Source organism: Rhipicephalus microplus, unplaced genomic scaffold (assembly GCF_043290135.1).
Source record: "Rhipicephalus microplus isolate Deutch F79 unplaced genomic scaffold, USDA_Rmic scaffold_21, whole genome shotgun sequence".
NCBI classification, from domain to species: Eukaryota; Metazoa; Arthropoda; class Arachnida; order Ixodida; family Ixodidae; genus Rhipicephalus; species Rhipicephalus microplus.
Window position 1 is genome coordinate 123,305 of NW_027464594.1, and position 16,886 is coordinate 140,190.

Here is a 16,886-nt window from a genome sequence, read left to right on the forward strand (position 1 = left end):
ATGGCTTAAAAAGACATTCGCCCCAACGCGAGTTCTCTATGTACAAACCGAGCACTGCAAGAGCCTACGTGCGTCTGCCGGCACGTCAGCCACACCAAACATGCTACGAAATGCCTTCTGGCGCACACGTGCTGCACAGAAAACGCGGCCTAATTAATCGACACGAAGCTCGCAGTTCGCGTTCACGCTGAACGCGACAAGTGAGCGCGCGGGACTGTTTCTAGCACATTCCTGCATCTCGCCACACTTCGCCAGTTGAAACGTGAAAGTGTCACTTCCGTCATAAAAGTAGCGGCACTATCCGCGGTGGCACGCGATGGTTGCTGCTGCACTTCGCAGTGCTACTCCACGCTACCTGAACGAGGTGCAATACAAAAGGTGTCCGATGAGGCATCGATTGATTCCACACCACTGATCAGAGTAGCAACTCAACAAAAGCTACCAGAACTATGAAGAAACCACAGAGTGGCTGAAACCAAACACAGCTTGTAGAACCTAACACGTTCCTGAGGACATGCAGTCTACATGGAGTGACGGTAATGTTGAGTATATGCTATCCACACAAATCGTGCCAGAATTTTTAAATTCAGCCAAATCCTTGTCTTTCCAGAGGAAAAAAATCACCCGCGATCGATTACCGAAGATCCCGAAGTCCACACCAAGCATGACCTTGGAAAAAGGGATGGGTGTGACAACATTTCGCGCATCTATAGCAGGTGGCATTTCCAGTTGTGCCGGATGGGGCTTTCACGTTTTTTTCCGGATGAACGGGCCACAGGCGAAGAACGTCGCGGAGCAGTGAAATGTGTCAAACTAGATGCTCCCTTGCACATGTGTACGTATGGTGTTTAAATTAGGTGACTTGAATGGCTACCCGGCTGTTGTGCCATTTGACTGAAAAAGACAAAAAAAAGAAAAGAACAATATGAAAATTAAGGAGCGGCTAACTGGCCAACACAAACACGCAGCCTCTCTGGCTGCTGATCACTGCAAATTCGGAGTAGGCAAGTACAAACGGCACTAGTGGTCGTACTGATTTTCTATCATGCTCAAATTCGACGACGAGGTAAAACATAAAAGCACATTTTTCCTTTCAAGGTGTTTTCCAAAGTCAGCACACTTAAAGCTCAACATTAGCGGCAAAAAGTGGCAGTCTGCATCACTGGGTTGAAATTTACTGATACTCAATTAGAGCTTAAAAATCAATTTAATGAACGTGAATATAACACAGCAAATATAACACTTTTGGTGCCAGTATCAGTGCATGAGAACGACGCTTGAGCTCCGATATATTGAACTACACGCAAACCTCATTGTAACAAAGCTGCACCTTGCAAGAAAATAAGTCCACTACAGCAGGGGCGGCGCCAGGGGGGGGGCAAGGGTGGGCTGGAGCCCCCCCAAAATTCTCGTCTGCCCCCCCTATGCCTACCCAAGTGCCCGGAAGCATATATTGAAAACCTAGTAGGAGCAGAGCTAGCTTGCCCCCCTGGAGGAACTCACTTTTCGTGGTTGCCCCCCCAGTAAAAACATCCTGGCGCCGCCCCTGCACTACAGCTGAACTCCTGTATAAGAGGCATGCTCCAGGCAAGGCAGCGATTCTTGTCATTTATACGAGATGTCTCTTGTAAGTGGCGTACCTCGTGTATGTATTTTCTTTTCAACCTGTATTTTACTGAAGGCACACTGGTGTCCACTTTACCTATTTGTTTCTTATACCTGTGTCTCTTACAAAGGCGTTCGATTATATAGACGGTTTCAAGGCCATAAGTGTTGTATTCCAAGAAACTTTTGGTCGCCTCATTTACCAGCTCATGACGTCTAACTAAAAGCACGTTTTCAAGTTTCTTAGAATAAGGAAGAATAAAGAAAGTCCTACTTTAGTTTTTCAGATAAAAGGAACGTGCGTAAAGTTCAAGGGAATCTCTTCCAGTATTTATGTAGCTTAAAGAAACACTTACTTAAATATATTTTGTCAAATAAGAGAAAGAAGGTGTAGAAAGCAGCGGGCTATTTTCTAAAGCTCTTCTTGTCCACCAATGCCATTAAGGCACATCGGTGGATGAAACTGGATGTCATCAAGGGTGGCAGTTTGGGCTAGTTGGTATGACATGGCGATAGTTATAGCATGAGAACGGAACGACGTCAAAGCAACAAGAAGGAGACGAGCGCTCGTTCTGTTCTCGCGCTATAACTAACGTAATGTCATCAATGGCCTGTGGTTGTAAACAGTGAAAGGGTCTATATCCGGAAATTTGTTATAAAGGTTATCCTTAACACTGTCCATTGCAAGACTATTTTTAATTTACTTTGTTATAACTGATATTTCATTATATTGAAATTTGAGTGTATTCATTACATTGTATGAATCTTACAGCTTCTTTAGAAATTTCATACAAAAGTCAGACAAAAAGTGGTACAAAAAAATATCGGACTAGACAACTAGACTATCTCGTCTTATCTGTCTCATCCCATTTTTCATGTTGTCTTTCCCATGACTGAGTACACTGTTCTTCCAAATAAAGTGGGTAGGGGACAGGTTGCTGCCATGCAATCAAACCAATAACAAAGGCTACGAAAACTAAGAGACAGGAGCGCACAGAGAACCCTGTTGCTTCAGACGAGCCCTTACCTCAGGTGCATCGTCCCATCCCTCGCTGGCTCCAGCCAGATGATAGTGGCGCTTGCGAAGTGCCGCCAACTGAACACGCTCCCGCTCCAGGCTGCTCTCGAGCTCCAGTACACGGACCTATCACCGCATTGTGAGAGAATGAGGAAGTCCATGACTGAGAAAGCATGCTTAAGCTCAAGGTGAAGTTTGAAAGATTGCATTGTACAGTTAAACCTGCTTATAACGAACCTCTGTATAACGAATTCCTCGATATAACGAAGTTTTTATATTCCCTGCCATCACTCCATAAAAGCACATGTACTTTCGACTGCTATGTAACAAAGTAACAGCGCGAGACAACCTTGATATAACCAATTTTTTCCACGGACAATCTAGGAATTTCTCTCTGCATTTTGGCATTTTGGTACGAGTATGCATCTTCCGCGGCTGCCCCGTCGCCGATGAAGTGCGGTGTGGTGGCGGTGCGCACGGCGCACTAAGTGAGAGCGAGTACTCGTTATTGCGCTATTGCACACGTGTGAGCGTGAGGCGGGCAGGTGGGCCTGCCTTCTACGAGCCAGCGTTGCTGCCGTCCTCGTTGCCGCAGGCGTATGTGCAGATGTACCCCACCACTCCAAACCAAAAAAAAAAAAAAAAAAGACACCTACTTTTGCACATTGGCAGTGCCTTGCTTTTAGTTAGCGTCACATATGTGGGGCCGCGCTGCATATAAAGGGCGCTTTACCGAATAGCTTTCCTCGGTATCCGTGTCCGTGTCGTTCGCTCTTCGTTTTCGACGCTGTGCGCGTGTGCATAGTTCACTGCGCGCACATGGTGTGGCCCCCGACAACGTTCAGCTTTGCTTTCTTTTTTTAAAGCTATGGCAATAATGTGGACAGTCTCGGCTGGTTTTTGCCATCGCCGCCGCCGTATATACAGTAAAACCTCGTTAATTCGAAGTCACTGAGGCCACGAGAAAGCTTTGAATTAAGCGGGTTTTCGAATTAACAGAACATACAAGGAATGAGATGCTATAAATTTAGAACTATTCAAAGTAATCATTGCTCGTCGTTTGCAGTGCTGGCTAGCTTGCTGCTTCGAAGGTCATGTTTTCTAGCAATACCAGGTATTTATTTTGCCGCGAACATAGAGGAACGGTGGGCCTCGCCGCTGTTACAGGAAAAAAAAATGCTGTCCTTATTGACTGAAATGTGCACCTGCAAAAAACAAGACATCTTTACTGCAACACAGTAGTGACATGCAGGCAGCATGTCTCCGGCTTCTTGCTCCGTCAGCACGTCATGATACGACCATTCGCAGATTATTGTTATTATAATTATGAATTTGATAATGGCCAGAATGATGAAGCTCACAATGTGTTTTGGCTGAAAAAAAATGATCTTTGAAACATTCAAACTTAGTTTTTGAAGTAGGTGTTGCTGGCAAGAACTCGACTAGCAGTGCAAAGACTGGAATTGCTGGAGCAACCGGCAATCAGAGGTTCGCATACATCGCGATTTCCGCTGAACTGTCCTTTATTAGTTCTTTACAATCCGAGAAAGAATGAATAAACCATGACCCGCTGACGTAGCGAGAAACATGCAATAAGCTGCCCGCATGTCACCATTGTGTTGCAATGAAGCACGGCTTGTTTTCTGCAGGCGCACGTTTCAATTGACCACGAGACCGTTTTTTTTTTTTTAATGCTGAAAGTAGCGAGGTTAAGGTGCTTCAGCTGCCACTCGTTAATATGGATACGTTGCATTGCCTCATGGCTATTAATAGCCATCGTTTTGCGGCGAAATCGGGATCTGAAACTGGCACATGGCACCCAAAGTTTCCCAATTAACTGGACTGGTGCCGGTCGCCACTTCAAATTATCCACTCAAAATTACATTGCAAAATACGGGCTGCGGAAATACTTCAAATTAAGTAGGACTTCAAAATAACTGAGTTCGAATTAACGAGGTTTTACTGTATATATGTATCTATATATATGTGAGAACTCAAGAAAAAAAAAAACCGCCAAGAAATGCTTTGCATTTAATAATGTCTGCAATCACATTGGTATGCCGCTGCAAGCACTGCAGCGTTTTCAAATAACTAAAAAAATTTTTTTCTACACACCCCCCGCACGTAGTGTACTGAATATAATAAGTACAGTAGTATCGCCAGCTAAGCCTTCAAAATTTTCCAAACTTCTGCCGTGATTTAGAAGACTGACTGATCAATTGGTCTGGAGTGTTTCATGCATAAGAGAAACTAGGAAAATGAGAGATGTATAGTAAAAGGCTCTGGATTTACTTTGGCGACTTGGAGCTTGGTGTTTCACCAATAAATTTAACATTGCACCTTTTTAGAATTTTATTTTCATTTTACTCCCATAAAAACCTGGCTGCTATCTATGACTGGGAGTTGAGCCCATGACCTCACACTTCGCGATGCTCACACTGAGCTTCTTCAATTTGCACGTCCCAGACGACTCCAGACGCCGACGCCGCATTAGTTTTTTTCAGTGACCTGCCAGAAGCTCCGCTCAACTGGTTCTGGACATCTCGAATGCATGTGGATTTTTTACGTGACAGGTGGCCTGCAGGTGGCCCCTGGACTGTTTAAACAATGTCTTTTATGCAGCTGACCAACGACGGCGCGGTGCATCTCGTGTGCAGACATGTTAAGTTGGACACCGGTGGAAATTTTCTATGTGCTTCTGCTCTCTTATTGCTTTTTTTCTGTCTGCTTCTCGCACGTTTCCGGAATTTGCATTGTTTGAGCACCGAGTTCTTGTCGCTGGCATTCCGAGCTGCGTCGGGTACATGCACATTCCCGAAGGTTTGGCAAACACGCACGATGCTTGCCAATAGAAACAGTGGCGAAACGCCCACACCAACTTTGATGTGTGAGTGCTCAAACAGTTCACTTACACTAAGTTGTGTCATAACAAAAACAGACATAATTCACTATCAAACAACTCTTGAGGTCAAAATTGGGTTGGCGTAGTGGCTGATGTTGCAGCCATGAACGAAGCAGATGGTGTGGCAGACGCCCTGTAGGATGTGGCCAACATAAAGCGAACATATGGCCCGAGACTACTCGGACCTTTTAAATCACGTGGTAATGGCATTATGTCACGGAATAACCCATGAGCCGAGGTGTCTGTGGGCCGCCGGCGACTCATCTGGAATTTGGAACAAGCTCACTGGCTCTTGTGAGCGAGCCAATGCAACGGCACAAATGTCACATCCACATATTTAATACTTTGGGTGCTCAGGGTCAGTAAACTTTCTAGCTGGACAAAATAAATGCTACAGATGACCTCCTCTACAATGAGCCCTGCATTTATTGCAAAGGAAACAACAATGCAACTGACCCACCAGAAAATGGCAAGGCACTGACCTGGCATAAAAAATAGCAAAGCTAGCCAGGATAGAAAGAGAATGCAGGTGCTGTGTCAAGCACTTATTGGCCATACCTGTGACTCCATCTCTAATCTCTTGGCCTGGTGTAGTGTAATTCTGGAGAAATCGAGCACTTCTGAAAAAAAAAAAAAAGCATAATGTTAGAGAGGGCAGACTGGAACAACTTCAGTCAATACCTGCATGCTTGCGACATTTTATGACTCAAAGTAGTTGAGTTCACAAGAGTTTTCTGAAGTTGCCTGTTTGAAACAGTCTTGCATTAACACTAACTTCCGTGAGAATGTTGTTGCATAGTAAAGCTTTCGGATCGACTTTTTTTTTTAACAGCCAGAACTGCGCAATGCTCAATGGCAGGAACACTGGCAAAACAGCGACCTTTGCGACTTATCTCGTGCTTCGGGAAAAGAAAGAACTCTGCCGGGCTCATATCAGGGCTGATGCAGTCCTGATACAGCCCTGGTGTGAGTCCAGTACACTTATTCCCAAAGCTGAAGAGAAAACACAAAAGTCACAGTTTCGATGAATGGTGTTCCCACCACACAATGGGCTGTCACAAAGTCTCTGAGAGAGGTCACAGCAGCTGACATTTAGGTGGCCTATGCAGCGTGAAAATAACAGTACATCGATGGTGTATCAATACCTAAAAGGTTTATTCTGAAGAATTTTAATATTATACACTGATTGGACCAACGAGATCTTTTAACTAGACCCAGTCTCACCACTTTACAGACACACCTGCATTAAACTGCGAGACTTCAAGGCACCACGTGCTGAATTACAGTGGCTTCTAGTGGAACGATATCTAACAATCAAACAAATGTACCCCTGCACACAAAAATGTACCTGTCCTGAGATATAGCTGAGAAAATGTCTAATATGAACACACCTAGGGACCTCACTGCATTTATTTGGGCATATTCACATCTGGTGTTACAAGGATTCCAGTTCATGTACACTCATAGATAGATGTTAAGGCGGATTTCTGCATATGGGGCTTATCATTTCTCAGCTGCTCAACTCCTAATCCATCTTTTCACCAATATTGTACCGTGCCCAGCCCTACTTGAGCACTTCAATTCTACTTTCTTGGGCCCGTTTCCTTACCAATCGCATGGTGTGGGCTTGTCCCTCCAATCCAACCCCCCCCCCCCCTCCCCCAACCTGTCAGGACTGGAAAGCTGCTAGAATTTCGAAAGCCCAACAGGCATTGATGGCTAGAGCCAGAGCTGCTCTGGAAGCTAAAGGGATACCAGACTACAGATACTTCCAATGGGTGTGTGAGACGGCCCTAGCGCTGCCAGACTTGACCCATACACAGCTACCAGTATCAGTAGATAAATAAACATTTTCCACCATTACCACCAGTCGACCAGCAACCCATGTTGCATTGGCTCACAAATTAGCACTTGGCTGAGGCCTCACACTTAGTGTTTGGCAAAATATAAACTTACCAAGTGACTAAAAATTTAAATTCAGGCAGTTCAAAGCCGTTGAAACCATTAGACAGTGAAGCTGTAATTATGATAGCAACGGTGACTTTTGGTAGAAAGAAGTCATCGTAATCATATCATTTTATTCATTTATGTATTCACTCCATCCTTTGGTCACATAAGCTGCGTGATGCCAACTACTACTACGACTAATACTACTACTACTACTAGTGTAATGTGTATGATGATGATGGCAGCACATCATATGCTAAGACAGCTCTGCAACAAAAAAACTTCCCCTATGTGGTATTGAAGCTCATAAGACAAGTCTAAAGTACTATGACTTCGACACAATTCCATGCTGGCACACTGCAAACATGCACACACACAAACAATTGTGGGTCATAGTGGTCGCTTACCCGAATCTTCAACAAGATGAGCACAAGCCTTGGCAGTGGCCACCACATTCCCCGTCGCCTGAGAGACGCCCTTGGAGGCCGCCCCTAGTGCTGCTAGCCGAGCTGAGCCACGGTCAGCCTTCACGCGCGAGGCTACCACCAGCTGTGCAGTGGCACCTGCAATCTCCTGGCTGGCCACCACCAGTTCCTCAAACTTACCACCACCGCTTGACACAACACGGTCTGCCGCATCCCTGAAATTGAGTGTCGCATTGGAAATGCGGCCTTTGCGCAGCACTACTACAAAGGTGAAACAAACTTTGCAGCCATGCATCTTTAAAGGTTTAAGGGGAGATGCGAGTCGAAAAATGGAAGTTTTTTTTTCTTGTAAAATTACATGTTTTTCGTTTTAATTGCCTTCACAAGTTTAGTTTGTCTACTTTCAAGACAAAAAGACTGAAGATTCAGATTAAACACGAAGTAAGTTAAAATCACTTTTATAGAGCACAAGATGGCTACTAAAAACTAAGAAGAGCTGATTGTCTGGAGTCCCCTGGAAATGGTCACCTCGCTTGCATTTTGCGATTCCCATTGCATTTCGCATGAGTAGTTATCCACATGCTCAAAATGACCATGATTGCCAAACTCTCATGAATAGATGAAGTCATCTTAAAAAACTAATCTTTTCTGCATAGATGAGCTTTCACTATTATCTTTAAAATGCATTTTTCTCATGATCAATCTCGGGCCAATTTCCTGTATTTAGACATCAATTTCGCGGAACTACTGATAGCCCGATTGAAATGAAATTTTGCCCACACATTGCTTGACATGTGAAGAGTCCAAGTATTTCCTTTCAAACTTGATACAACCTGTATAATTATTATGAACCTAATGGATGCAATTAATACGGCTTGAGCATTTCTGAAAATCTCGCATCACAATTTTTGTTGTCCCTTAAAATGTCTTATAAAGACTTTCTTTATAATTATTTACATTCTACAGTTAACGTAGAGCTATATGAGCGAGCCATTTAATGGGTCAGAACTGCAAAAGTTCAGTAGCATAGAAAGTTTGCCCAAAACAAACTGTACTTTACATATTTTCATGGCATAAAACAAAAATTGTGCAACTTACTCTAAAATACCTACATATTTGAAATCCGTATAAAAGCTTATATATACAGCAAAAATTTCATTGCCCTAGGTTATAAATTAACGAAACTTCTTTCTCGAATCGCATCTTCCTTAAGGGGAGACGCTCCTCGAAAAAGTTTTTTTTTTTTATTTATAGTAATAGAGACTTGAAAAGTTTGTTATTAGTATAGTTTTTCATGCAGATTTCAAATATGCAATCATTTTTTGTGTAGCTGCTATAATTATTGAGTTATGCCATAAACAATAGCAAAAAGTTACATTTTTTGCGGGCACTCTTTTATGTACTAAACTTTCAGTAAAAGCACTGTGTCTGATCTTATTTGACTCTTGGTAGATTGAAAAGTGCAAATATCTATATAGATATGTCACAGAAATATTGGAGCCAAGAAAAAAAAAATGTATTGAATGACTTATTATTTTCAATCTCCCTTGAAACAATAAGCTAATATTTTCACAACTAATGCTGGTAGGCATTGCAATTTAGAGTAGATATTTGCATTCTGCATGTGTTGAAGAATATGTGTGCCAAGTTTCGTTACTATACAATGAATATAAGTTTCTAAAAGGCTGCCCGGAAAACGTGAAACTGTCAGAAAAAATGAAAATGAGAAAAACAAGTTTGAAAGTTCGCAAAGTTGGCATTTATTAGGAAATCATTCTTTTTGCATCAAATTGGGGCACAATGAAAAGTACCTTGCCTTGAATGCACTGCAAGTGTCTAGAAGTCCCCTGCACCATAGCTTGGTCCTTCATGGCTCTTGCGGTCAGTGTCCTCAACATGAGCTCTCTTCGCTGTGTTGCGACGGTGTGCCCTCGCTTCTGCAGTTTGCTTCAGGTTCATCTTCCTGATGCGCATGACGTCACAGTGGTCACCATGTGTGGCCAGATCTTGTGAGGGGAGAATTCCAATGCCTTCGAGCACTTCTTCAAAGCCCCTGTGGCCTTTGTTGTACCAGAGTACAGCAAGAGCGGTGGCTGTCTCCACAGTTGTTCTGGAGGCGAACTTTGTTTTTGGACATAGCAGCCATATCTTGCTGTTCAGCGATTCGGCTGCATTCTGTGTCTTGCCATGAAGGCACCGAATAAGGAGTTTCTCCTCTGTAAGGCGCTTGTAGATAGGCATAATTGCCAATCCTTGAGCCTTCGTCAACAGTGGGGTGTGGCGTGGTGCAGGCTCCCCCAGTGCTTCCGCACGCTTGTGCTTGCACCACGAATTTGGTCCCGCGGGGCAAAAGTTGCGGCTACTGGCACCATCACTGGAGCAGCAATGAAAATACGATGCCCATATGGCAGTGTACATGCTTCGGACACTGTCCTTGTTGCTCGTGATGGCGATCTTGTAATATGTTTGTAGTTTTATTATTGTCGCATCTTTCAGTTTTTCGCCTCGTGGCAGTGGCGTTGCCAATTTCCGTAGGGCAGTTCCCAAGCGCTTTGCAACGTGGTTCGTGCACTCTTCTTTGTCAATGGGGGTGTCACAGTATACATTTGCCTCGCAGACTGCAGTGTAGGCCTTGCTGTCACCATCACTTAGGAAGCTGGTGAATCGCAGTGGAGTTCCATAAGACAAGGTCCTCTGCCATATATTGACAGCTGCCGCAGGTTCCATTGCATGGGATGAGCAGTCAGTGTTTTTTTTGGCAAACTGGAAGATGAAAAGCTCCCCATATCTCTTCATCCTCCCCAAGGTCCCTGTGTATACTGCAAGCATGGCAGTAGTTCGAAAGAACTTCAATATCGAGGCAGAGCCCCGTGTCCAGGGACACGACTGTGCCCACTCCATTGTGGCTTTTATGACCTCTTTTCTGCCAGGTGCCATCTAACACGACTGGCACATCTCTGCCGCCGACTGCGTCCTTCGTGATGTTTCGTGCCTGGTGCAAGTTTTTGCTCACTGCCGTCATCGCCGCACCATGGAGCTTCTTGCAAATACCGTTGAATGTCTTGTGATGCATCGGGCTCGGAAAACCGAGAATCGCACAAAATCGTGAAAGTTGGTCGTGGCCTGCGCCTATAGCGCGTGCTGCCATAACTGCCTTCACGTTTACAGCAAAGCTGTCACGCGAGCTGCCGCTGTCAAAACGAGCGCTCGTTCCTTGGTCCCCGGCCGAAGCAGTACGTCTCGACGTGTGCGTGAACGAAAGTGCAGATTCAGGGCAATCAGAATTATGACAGCACAGTTCGAGGAATGCCGAAAGTCCTTTGCGCTTTCCAGCTGCCTCTCGCACGCCGAGCTTCCGTTCGCGGCAGGTTGGGCATTGCGCACCCGCCACAAGTGCCGTCAGCGCATCGATTTCGCAAAGCAGCATGTTCGCAGTAGCAGCATCTACCGGTCTACGTTCACTCTCGAAGAATCCAATCTTCCTTTGGGATGCACTGACGAATTCCACGGCAGCGGCTATTTCCCAACCACTGTCGCAGGGTTCGGTGACGGTGTTAGGCCTATCCGAAGTCGGAGCGTCGGGGCGTTGGTCGGGGGCGACATCGTCATTCGCTGTCGCTTTGCGAAGCGTCCGACGCCGTTTCCCTCGATACTTGTGGCGAGTTCTGAACTTTCGATTATCTGAACTGCACTTCTTCGGGCTTGCCATGACGCAAAAATGCAGAGAAACGCAGAAAAACTCGATCGCGACGTCCGAGGCTTCGCTCTTTTGTCGGAGAGATAGGAGGGGGAGGAGCGTGGAGCGCACCGCCGTCCAATGGCGGCCTCGCGCTGTGTGCCGCGATATTCAAAACGCGTGACGCACGCGTTGTTTTTCTCGTTTTTTGTTTATTCTGCGTGAAAGCACGAGACTGGCTACTAGTGGATTATGAAGGATACGGCCTTCGCAGCATGCGTGCACGATTGCAAATGGCAGCCAACGCGCCGTTTTTCGCGACTTTCGCGCATTTCTCGCGTCACTGCTGCCCACTTGGAAGCTTTTTTTGATAATTTCTCGTGCAAATTTCAGCTTGATATTTTCAGAATAGATTATAGTCCAAGGATGCCAATACAGCCGGAAAAAAAAAAGCGAAAATTTTCCGGAAAACCGCGACTTTTCGACCCGCGTCTCCCCTTAAAGAGATAACGAAGGATAATGAAAGCGGAAAGAAAAAAATTAGGAAAACATTGGACTTAAATCCTGAAAAGATTACTGTTCTGATAAACAATGTTTCTTTCACATATTTTTTGAACAGTTGTCTGTGTTCTTGGAGAACTGCCAGTGCGTGGTGGGTTGCACACTAGCGCGAGCTGCCAAATTCACTGCAGTGGATGCAGGGTATACGTTTTCCTGTCTGCATACTTCCCTTTCTCCACCTCTTCCTTTTTCTCCATCCCCACTTTCCTTTCCACAAAGGTGCAAAGATGTGTCGCACCAGTTAAGGACTTTACCCCATAAAATTTCCTAAATGTACACTAGTGTCTATGGGAGTTGCAATGCATGGCGCTTCAACGAGCATGAGAATTATGGGTAATACATAGATTTGCCAAGTCTTCGTACTTTAGATCTCTTCTGGCTTCGCATGGCTTGAGGCTGCTTTGTCACAAAACAACAATCAGCAAATGTTCGGCAGTTACGCTTCACCACCTTTGCCTTTTAGGCCCACCATTTTAAATATGCTCACGAAGTTTATAACCGTTTATTCTTTTATTCGAAACGAAAACCAAAACACAACAATAAACAAAGCAACCAGTGCGTTTGCCGCCCACAAGCACGAAGACTAGGCATCTCCATGTCATACCCATAATTCCAATGGCCGCTGAACGATCGCAGTGCCAGAGTCCCCTCTAGTTAATTTTAGAAAACTGCATGCTTCAGCCCAACCTGGCAGCACTGTTCCCAGGTTTGTAATGATTTTAGGAATCGTAGTGGAAGGTTAAAACCAGTGATGTTTTGTACGACGCCGAAGAAATTTCATTCAGAGATATAAAAATTCCCTATTTCAGGAATTTTTTTCTCTGCAAACATCCCTTTGGCTCAAAATGACAGGCGAAAATTCCTCGAAAAAGAAAAAATTCCCTGCACGGTACATCACTGGTTAAAAGATGCAGATGGTGGCTGGCACAGTTGGTAGCCTGGCATTAACTTCACCTCCTCTAACTCAAGGTGCGGCTGCTAGATAAAGCAGTCTGCGAAAAACTTACAAATATATCCATTTTTCGTTATTTTTTAACTGAAATTAGGCTTATGTTAACCGATTTCAGTGCCTAATCTTCTGGCTTGGTTGAATATCTTGCGAGGAAAAAATTATTCAGTATTCCTTTAAGTGGTCTAATTTGCTTATACTGCATTCCAATGAATAGAGTTACAGAATGAGTGACCCTCACCTCATTTCCTACAAGCCACATGGGTGGTATTTTCCAGAAATCACTGTCAGGATGACGGTCGCTTTTGCTGACATTTGTGGTGTTGGGAGCTTTGGCTCATACAAATTAGTTTTTGGCACTGTGCCAGGTTACTTTGACTCGATACAGTGACACACCCATGAAGGTGACCCAGCAAGGGGGATTGCCACCTCAATTTTGGTGGCTGAAGAATACTGCCTATGGCGAGTTTCACTGAAGGAGTGACTGGTTAACAAAGCCAGTGATGCAGGGCTCTATCCTCAAGCCAAGGCAAGTCATCATCTTGCAACATTTTTTTCTTTGATAATAAAACAATTTACTTGGTAGTCCAAATCTTTTAACAAGCTCAAAGATAAAAATTCATGTATCCTAATTACAAATTCAATGTGTACTTTCCGATAGTACACTGTCCATGAAGCGTCGTAGTGTCACAGTGGTGCTGTGATGAGCATTCCAATTTATTGTTTTGTGCTAATATTTTTAGGATGTGAACTAGTGAAGCTGTTTTATACACAGAATTTCTTTCACATTCCTTATCTCTGTAAGACAGAACAAAAATAAACTTGACTAGAAGAACCAGCCAGATAAGTATCTCTCATGGCATCTAGAAACACAAACCGGCTATTGATAACAACAGCCTTGTTGTAATGCTGTCAAGATGGTGCAGGCACAGTGTGGGCGCAGTGAAACACCCAGAACAGAGTTGAATGCCGGAAACAACGTGTTACGTTTTGACGGGAACCCCGTATTTTGCCTCGAAAAAGACGGGGCTCCCGTCGACTCGATCTTTATGACTTACACGAGGAACTTAGCGCCAAGGCCAACCACCTTGGCGGCTGAGATCAGACCCTCAGTCCAGCGGTGGTTCCGACTGTAGAACTCCTTCTTTGACGCAGAGCCCTGGGGAGCGGACAAAAGCACATCATGCTTATTAATGAAAGATGCTGCTGTTTAAAGGGCTCACTCATGTCAACCCCTGTGCCCTACCTATAGTGCACTTGTGCCACACAAAGTCACCAGTTGCTGAAAATGGTCAATTTTGGTTGAAAAGTGACTGTTTAGGATGAGACACAGGCTGCTCGATTTTTCAGCCATGCGTCTGTGATATCGACTGGTAACTTTCGTTCAAAAAGCAAGTTTCCTGGTTTTCTCCTTGATATGCAGTTGCGTGACGGCAAGAAAAAAAGTGAGCCAGAATGGTCGATTTGCAATTTGAGTAGTAACCAACTTGGTTGCACGACCTTGAAGGGCTTCCAGTGCCAGTGAGACTGGATTTACAATTAGCTTGAATATACAAGAGTTGTTAGCGGTGCTCGTGCTTGTGTTGCTTCTTCTTATCCCCGTTTTTTTTTCACACAACTGTTAAGAAGCAATACTCATATGCATTCATTCTAAGAAATTGTTTTTATTTTAGGGAACTATCTAATTACTGTTATTTTGCAAAATCAGAGAAAAAAAAAGCACATTATTGTATTTTCTTGCTAAAAGAGATGTCATTTACCCAATAGTGAACTTGCTCTGAAAACACAATACTTGAAAATTCATAAGTTTGTTCTGATCCAAATGATCCGACATGTTTTTCCAGAAAACAATAATGGAGTCTTTCAAGAACAATTGAGAAATTTTTGAGCAAAATTGAGGGTAAGGTTTTTATTTTAGATTTTTAAACTGACCAGTAGTTTTCTTTGTGTCAAGAAAAAAATTCATTTCTTTGAAAATTACTAGACAAATTCAAATGCAGAGGATAAGCACTTAAGGTATTATCAGTGCTGTAAATATGAACAAACTGTGACGTACACGGAAGCAAAATCGGGCCTCAAAAATGAGTGAATTTCAACAACATGGTATCTTTTGAGAATTCTTAAAAATACAGTCAAACCCGGATATAACAGAATTGATAAATTCATGAAAAAATTTGTTATAAAGAGAATTTCATTAAATGCAGGTGTGGTACGAAAATTCATAAAGCAAATGTGCAAATTAAACAAAAGGGGGACTGATGGCAGAACTAACACAAAACACTTATTTTACAGTAAAAACTACATTATTATTGCGATAGCAATTATATGGACACTCTCGGCGGGTTTTAGCCGTCACCGCCATGTTCGTAAAAAGTCCAAACTGATAACATGCCCCCACGGCATCTTAACTTTCACGAGCGAGTAAAAGCGTGTGAGCGCTGCTGAAGCAGAAATCAAATGAGTGGGCCCATCCTTATTGCCTGGAAAGTGCATAAGATAACACCTTCTGCGAGTTAGGACTGCCGTCAAATGCTCAAACAGAAAGTAAACCACTCGTCTTGACCGGGTATGAAAGAATGCGGGGAGGGATGTCGCTTGAGTAGCAATAATGAACTTGGATTTCAAGGGGGGTTGCGATTGCTGGCGTGCTTGCTATCTCCGCGAATATCAAGGCGGTTTCAACGCGAAGGTACTGTGTGAAAACAGCACTTCTCCCTAAAGCGGCCACTTCAGCTCACACCAGCGTTTTGTAGGAGTTCCGCGATATCGGATCCAAAAGAATTGGCTGCCAGCCTAGCTTCTTATAAAATTACAATTTTTTGCTGTTACATTCAATGCACTGCGTTTGACGCGCCACTGTGTAGCTAGAACTAAATTGGCTAATTGCAAAAGCTACCAGCCTGCGAACTCGCAGCGCAAAATAGAATGGCGTGGCGAGTCGACCTTCGAAGATCCGTCGTTACCGTGGTCTTGGAAGAGTTTCCATCAGCGCCTATACCGACATCCTCTCGGTTGTGACAACACGGTTGTTCGAAATTAAGGAAGGTAACAGTTTTGTTGCAAGGGCGAAGCAATGAATGCGATAAGCAACAACTTGGAATGTAACGCTGAGAAAGGCAAGCAGATTGAAACGTGCAGCACGATGTTCACGCACAAATGACGCATGAAAACAACATACGCAGGACGAGAGCGAACTAACAAGGTTTACCGCTCGACACTTAACGTGCTGTTTAAGCAAAACAAGTCACGAAATTCAATCAGAAGTACTGATATAAGTGTGAATTAAGAAGTGCCCCAGTTGTTACTTCGCTGTGTTTCAAAAGCGCCCTTTTTTCGCAAACAGCACCTGTCCAGCGAGCGAAGTGATCTTTGCGAGCCTGGCAACTAAACGCAATCAATCTGGTCAAAGTCTGAGGCACGCGATTGAGCCCATTGAAGAATAAGCGTGCGCGCACAAGCATCTAACCCCCCCTCCTCCCCCTATTCCCGCGGCAAAGTACGCGTGGGAGATTAGCGCGCGTCGGCGCATCGTGATGAGCTGGGCACCGAGCGAAGGGGGCTTTTTTTTTTTTCTTGAGTTTTCATTTATATATAGACACGTATACGTATTCCATGAACGGCAGTGGGGGCGACGGCAACAAACCAGCTGAGACTGTCCATATAACTGCTATCGCAATAAAAAAGAAAAAGAAAGCAAAGCTGAACGTCGTCGGGGGCCACATCATGTGCACGCAGTGGACTATGCATGGGCGCACGGTGTCGAAAACGAAGAGCGAACTGCACTGACACAGACACGGATACCG

The 16,886-nt window shown here is 44.3% G+C and overlaps 1 protein-coding gene across 1 annotated transcript in view; it reads right to left on the reverse strand.

Annotated features, from left to right (window-relative positions):
• Positions 1 to 692: 692 nt before the first annotated feature.
• LOC142785365 (huntingtin-interacting protein 1-like) overlaps positions 693 to 16,886 on the reverse strand; it is a 123,068-nt gene continuing 106,874 nt past the window's right edge. Inside the window, exons 26-30 of the mRNA XM_075883840.1 lie at positions 14,142 to 14,242; positions 7,880 to 8,112; positions 6,084 to 6,145; positions 2,633 to 2,749; positions 693 to 894 (exon numbers count right to left, since the gene is read on the reverse strand). Coding sequence (XP_075739955.1) covers positions 871 to 894; positions 2,633 to 2,749; positions 6,084 to 6,145; positions 7,880 to 8,112; positions 14,142 to 14,242 — 537 coding nt within the window. The 3' untranslated portion in view covers positions 693 to 870. The remainder of the gene's footprint in view (positions 895 to 2,632; positions 2,750 to 6,083; positions 6,146 to 7,879; positions 8,113 to 14,141; positions 14,243 to 16,886) is intronic.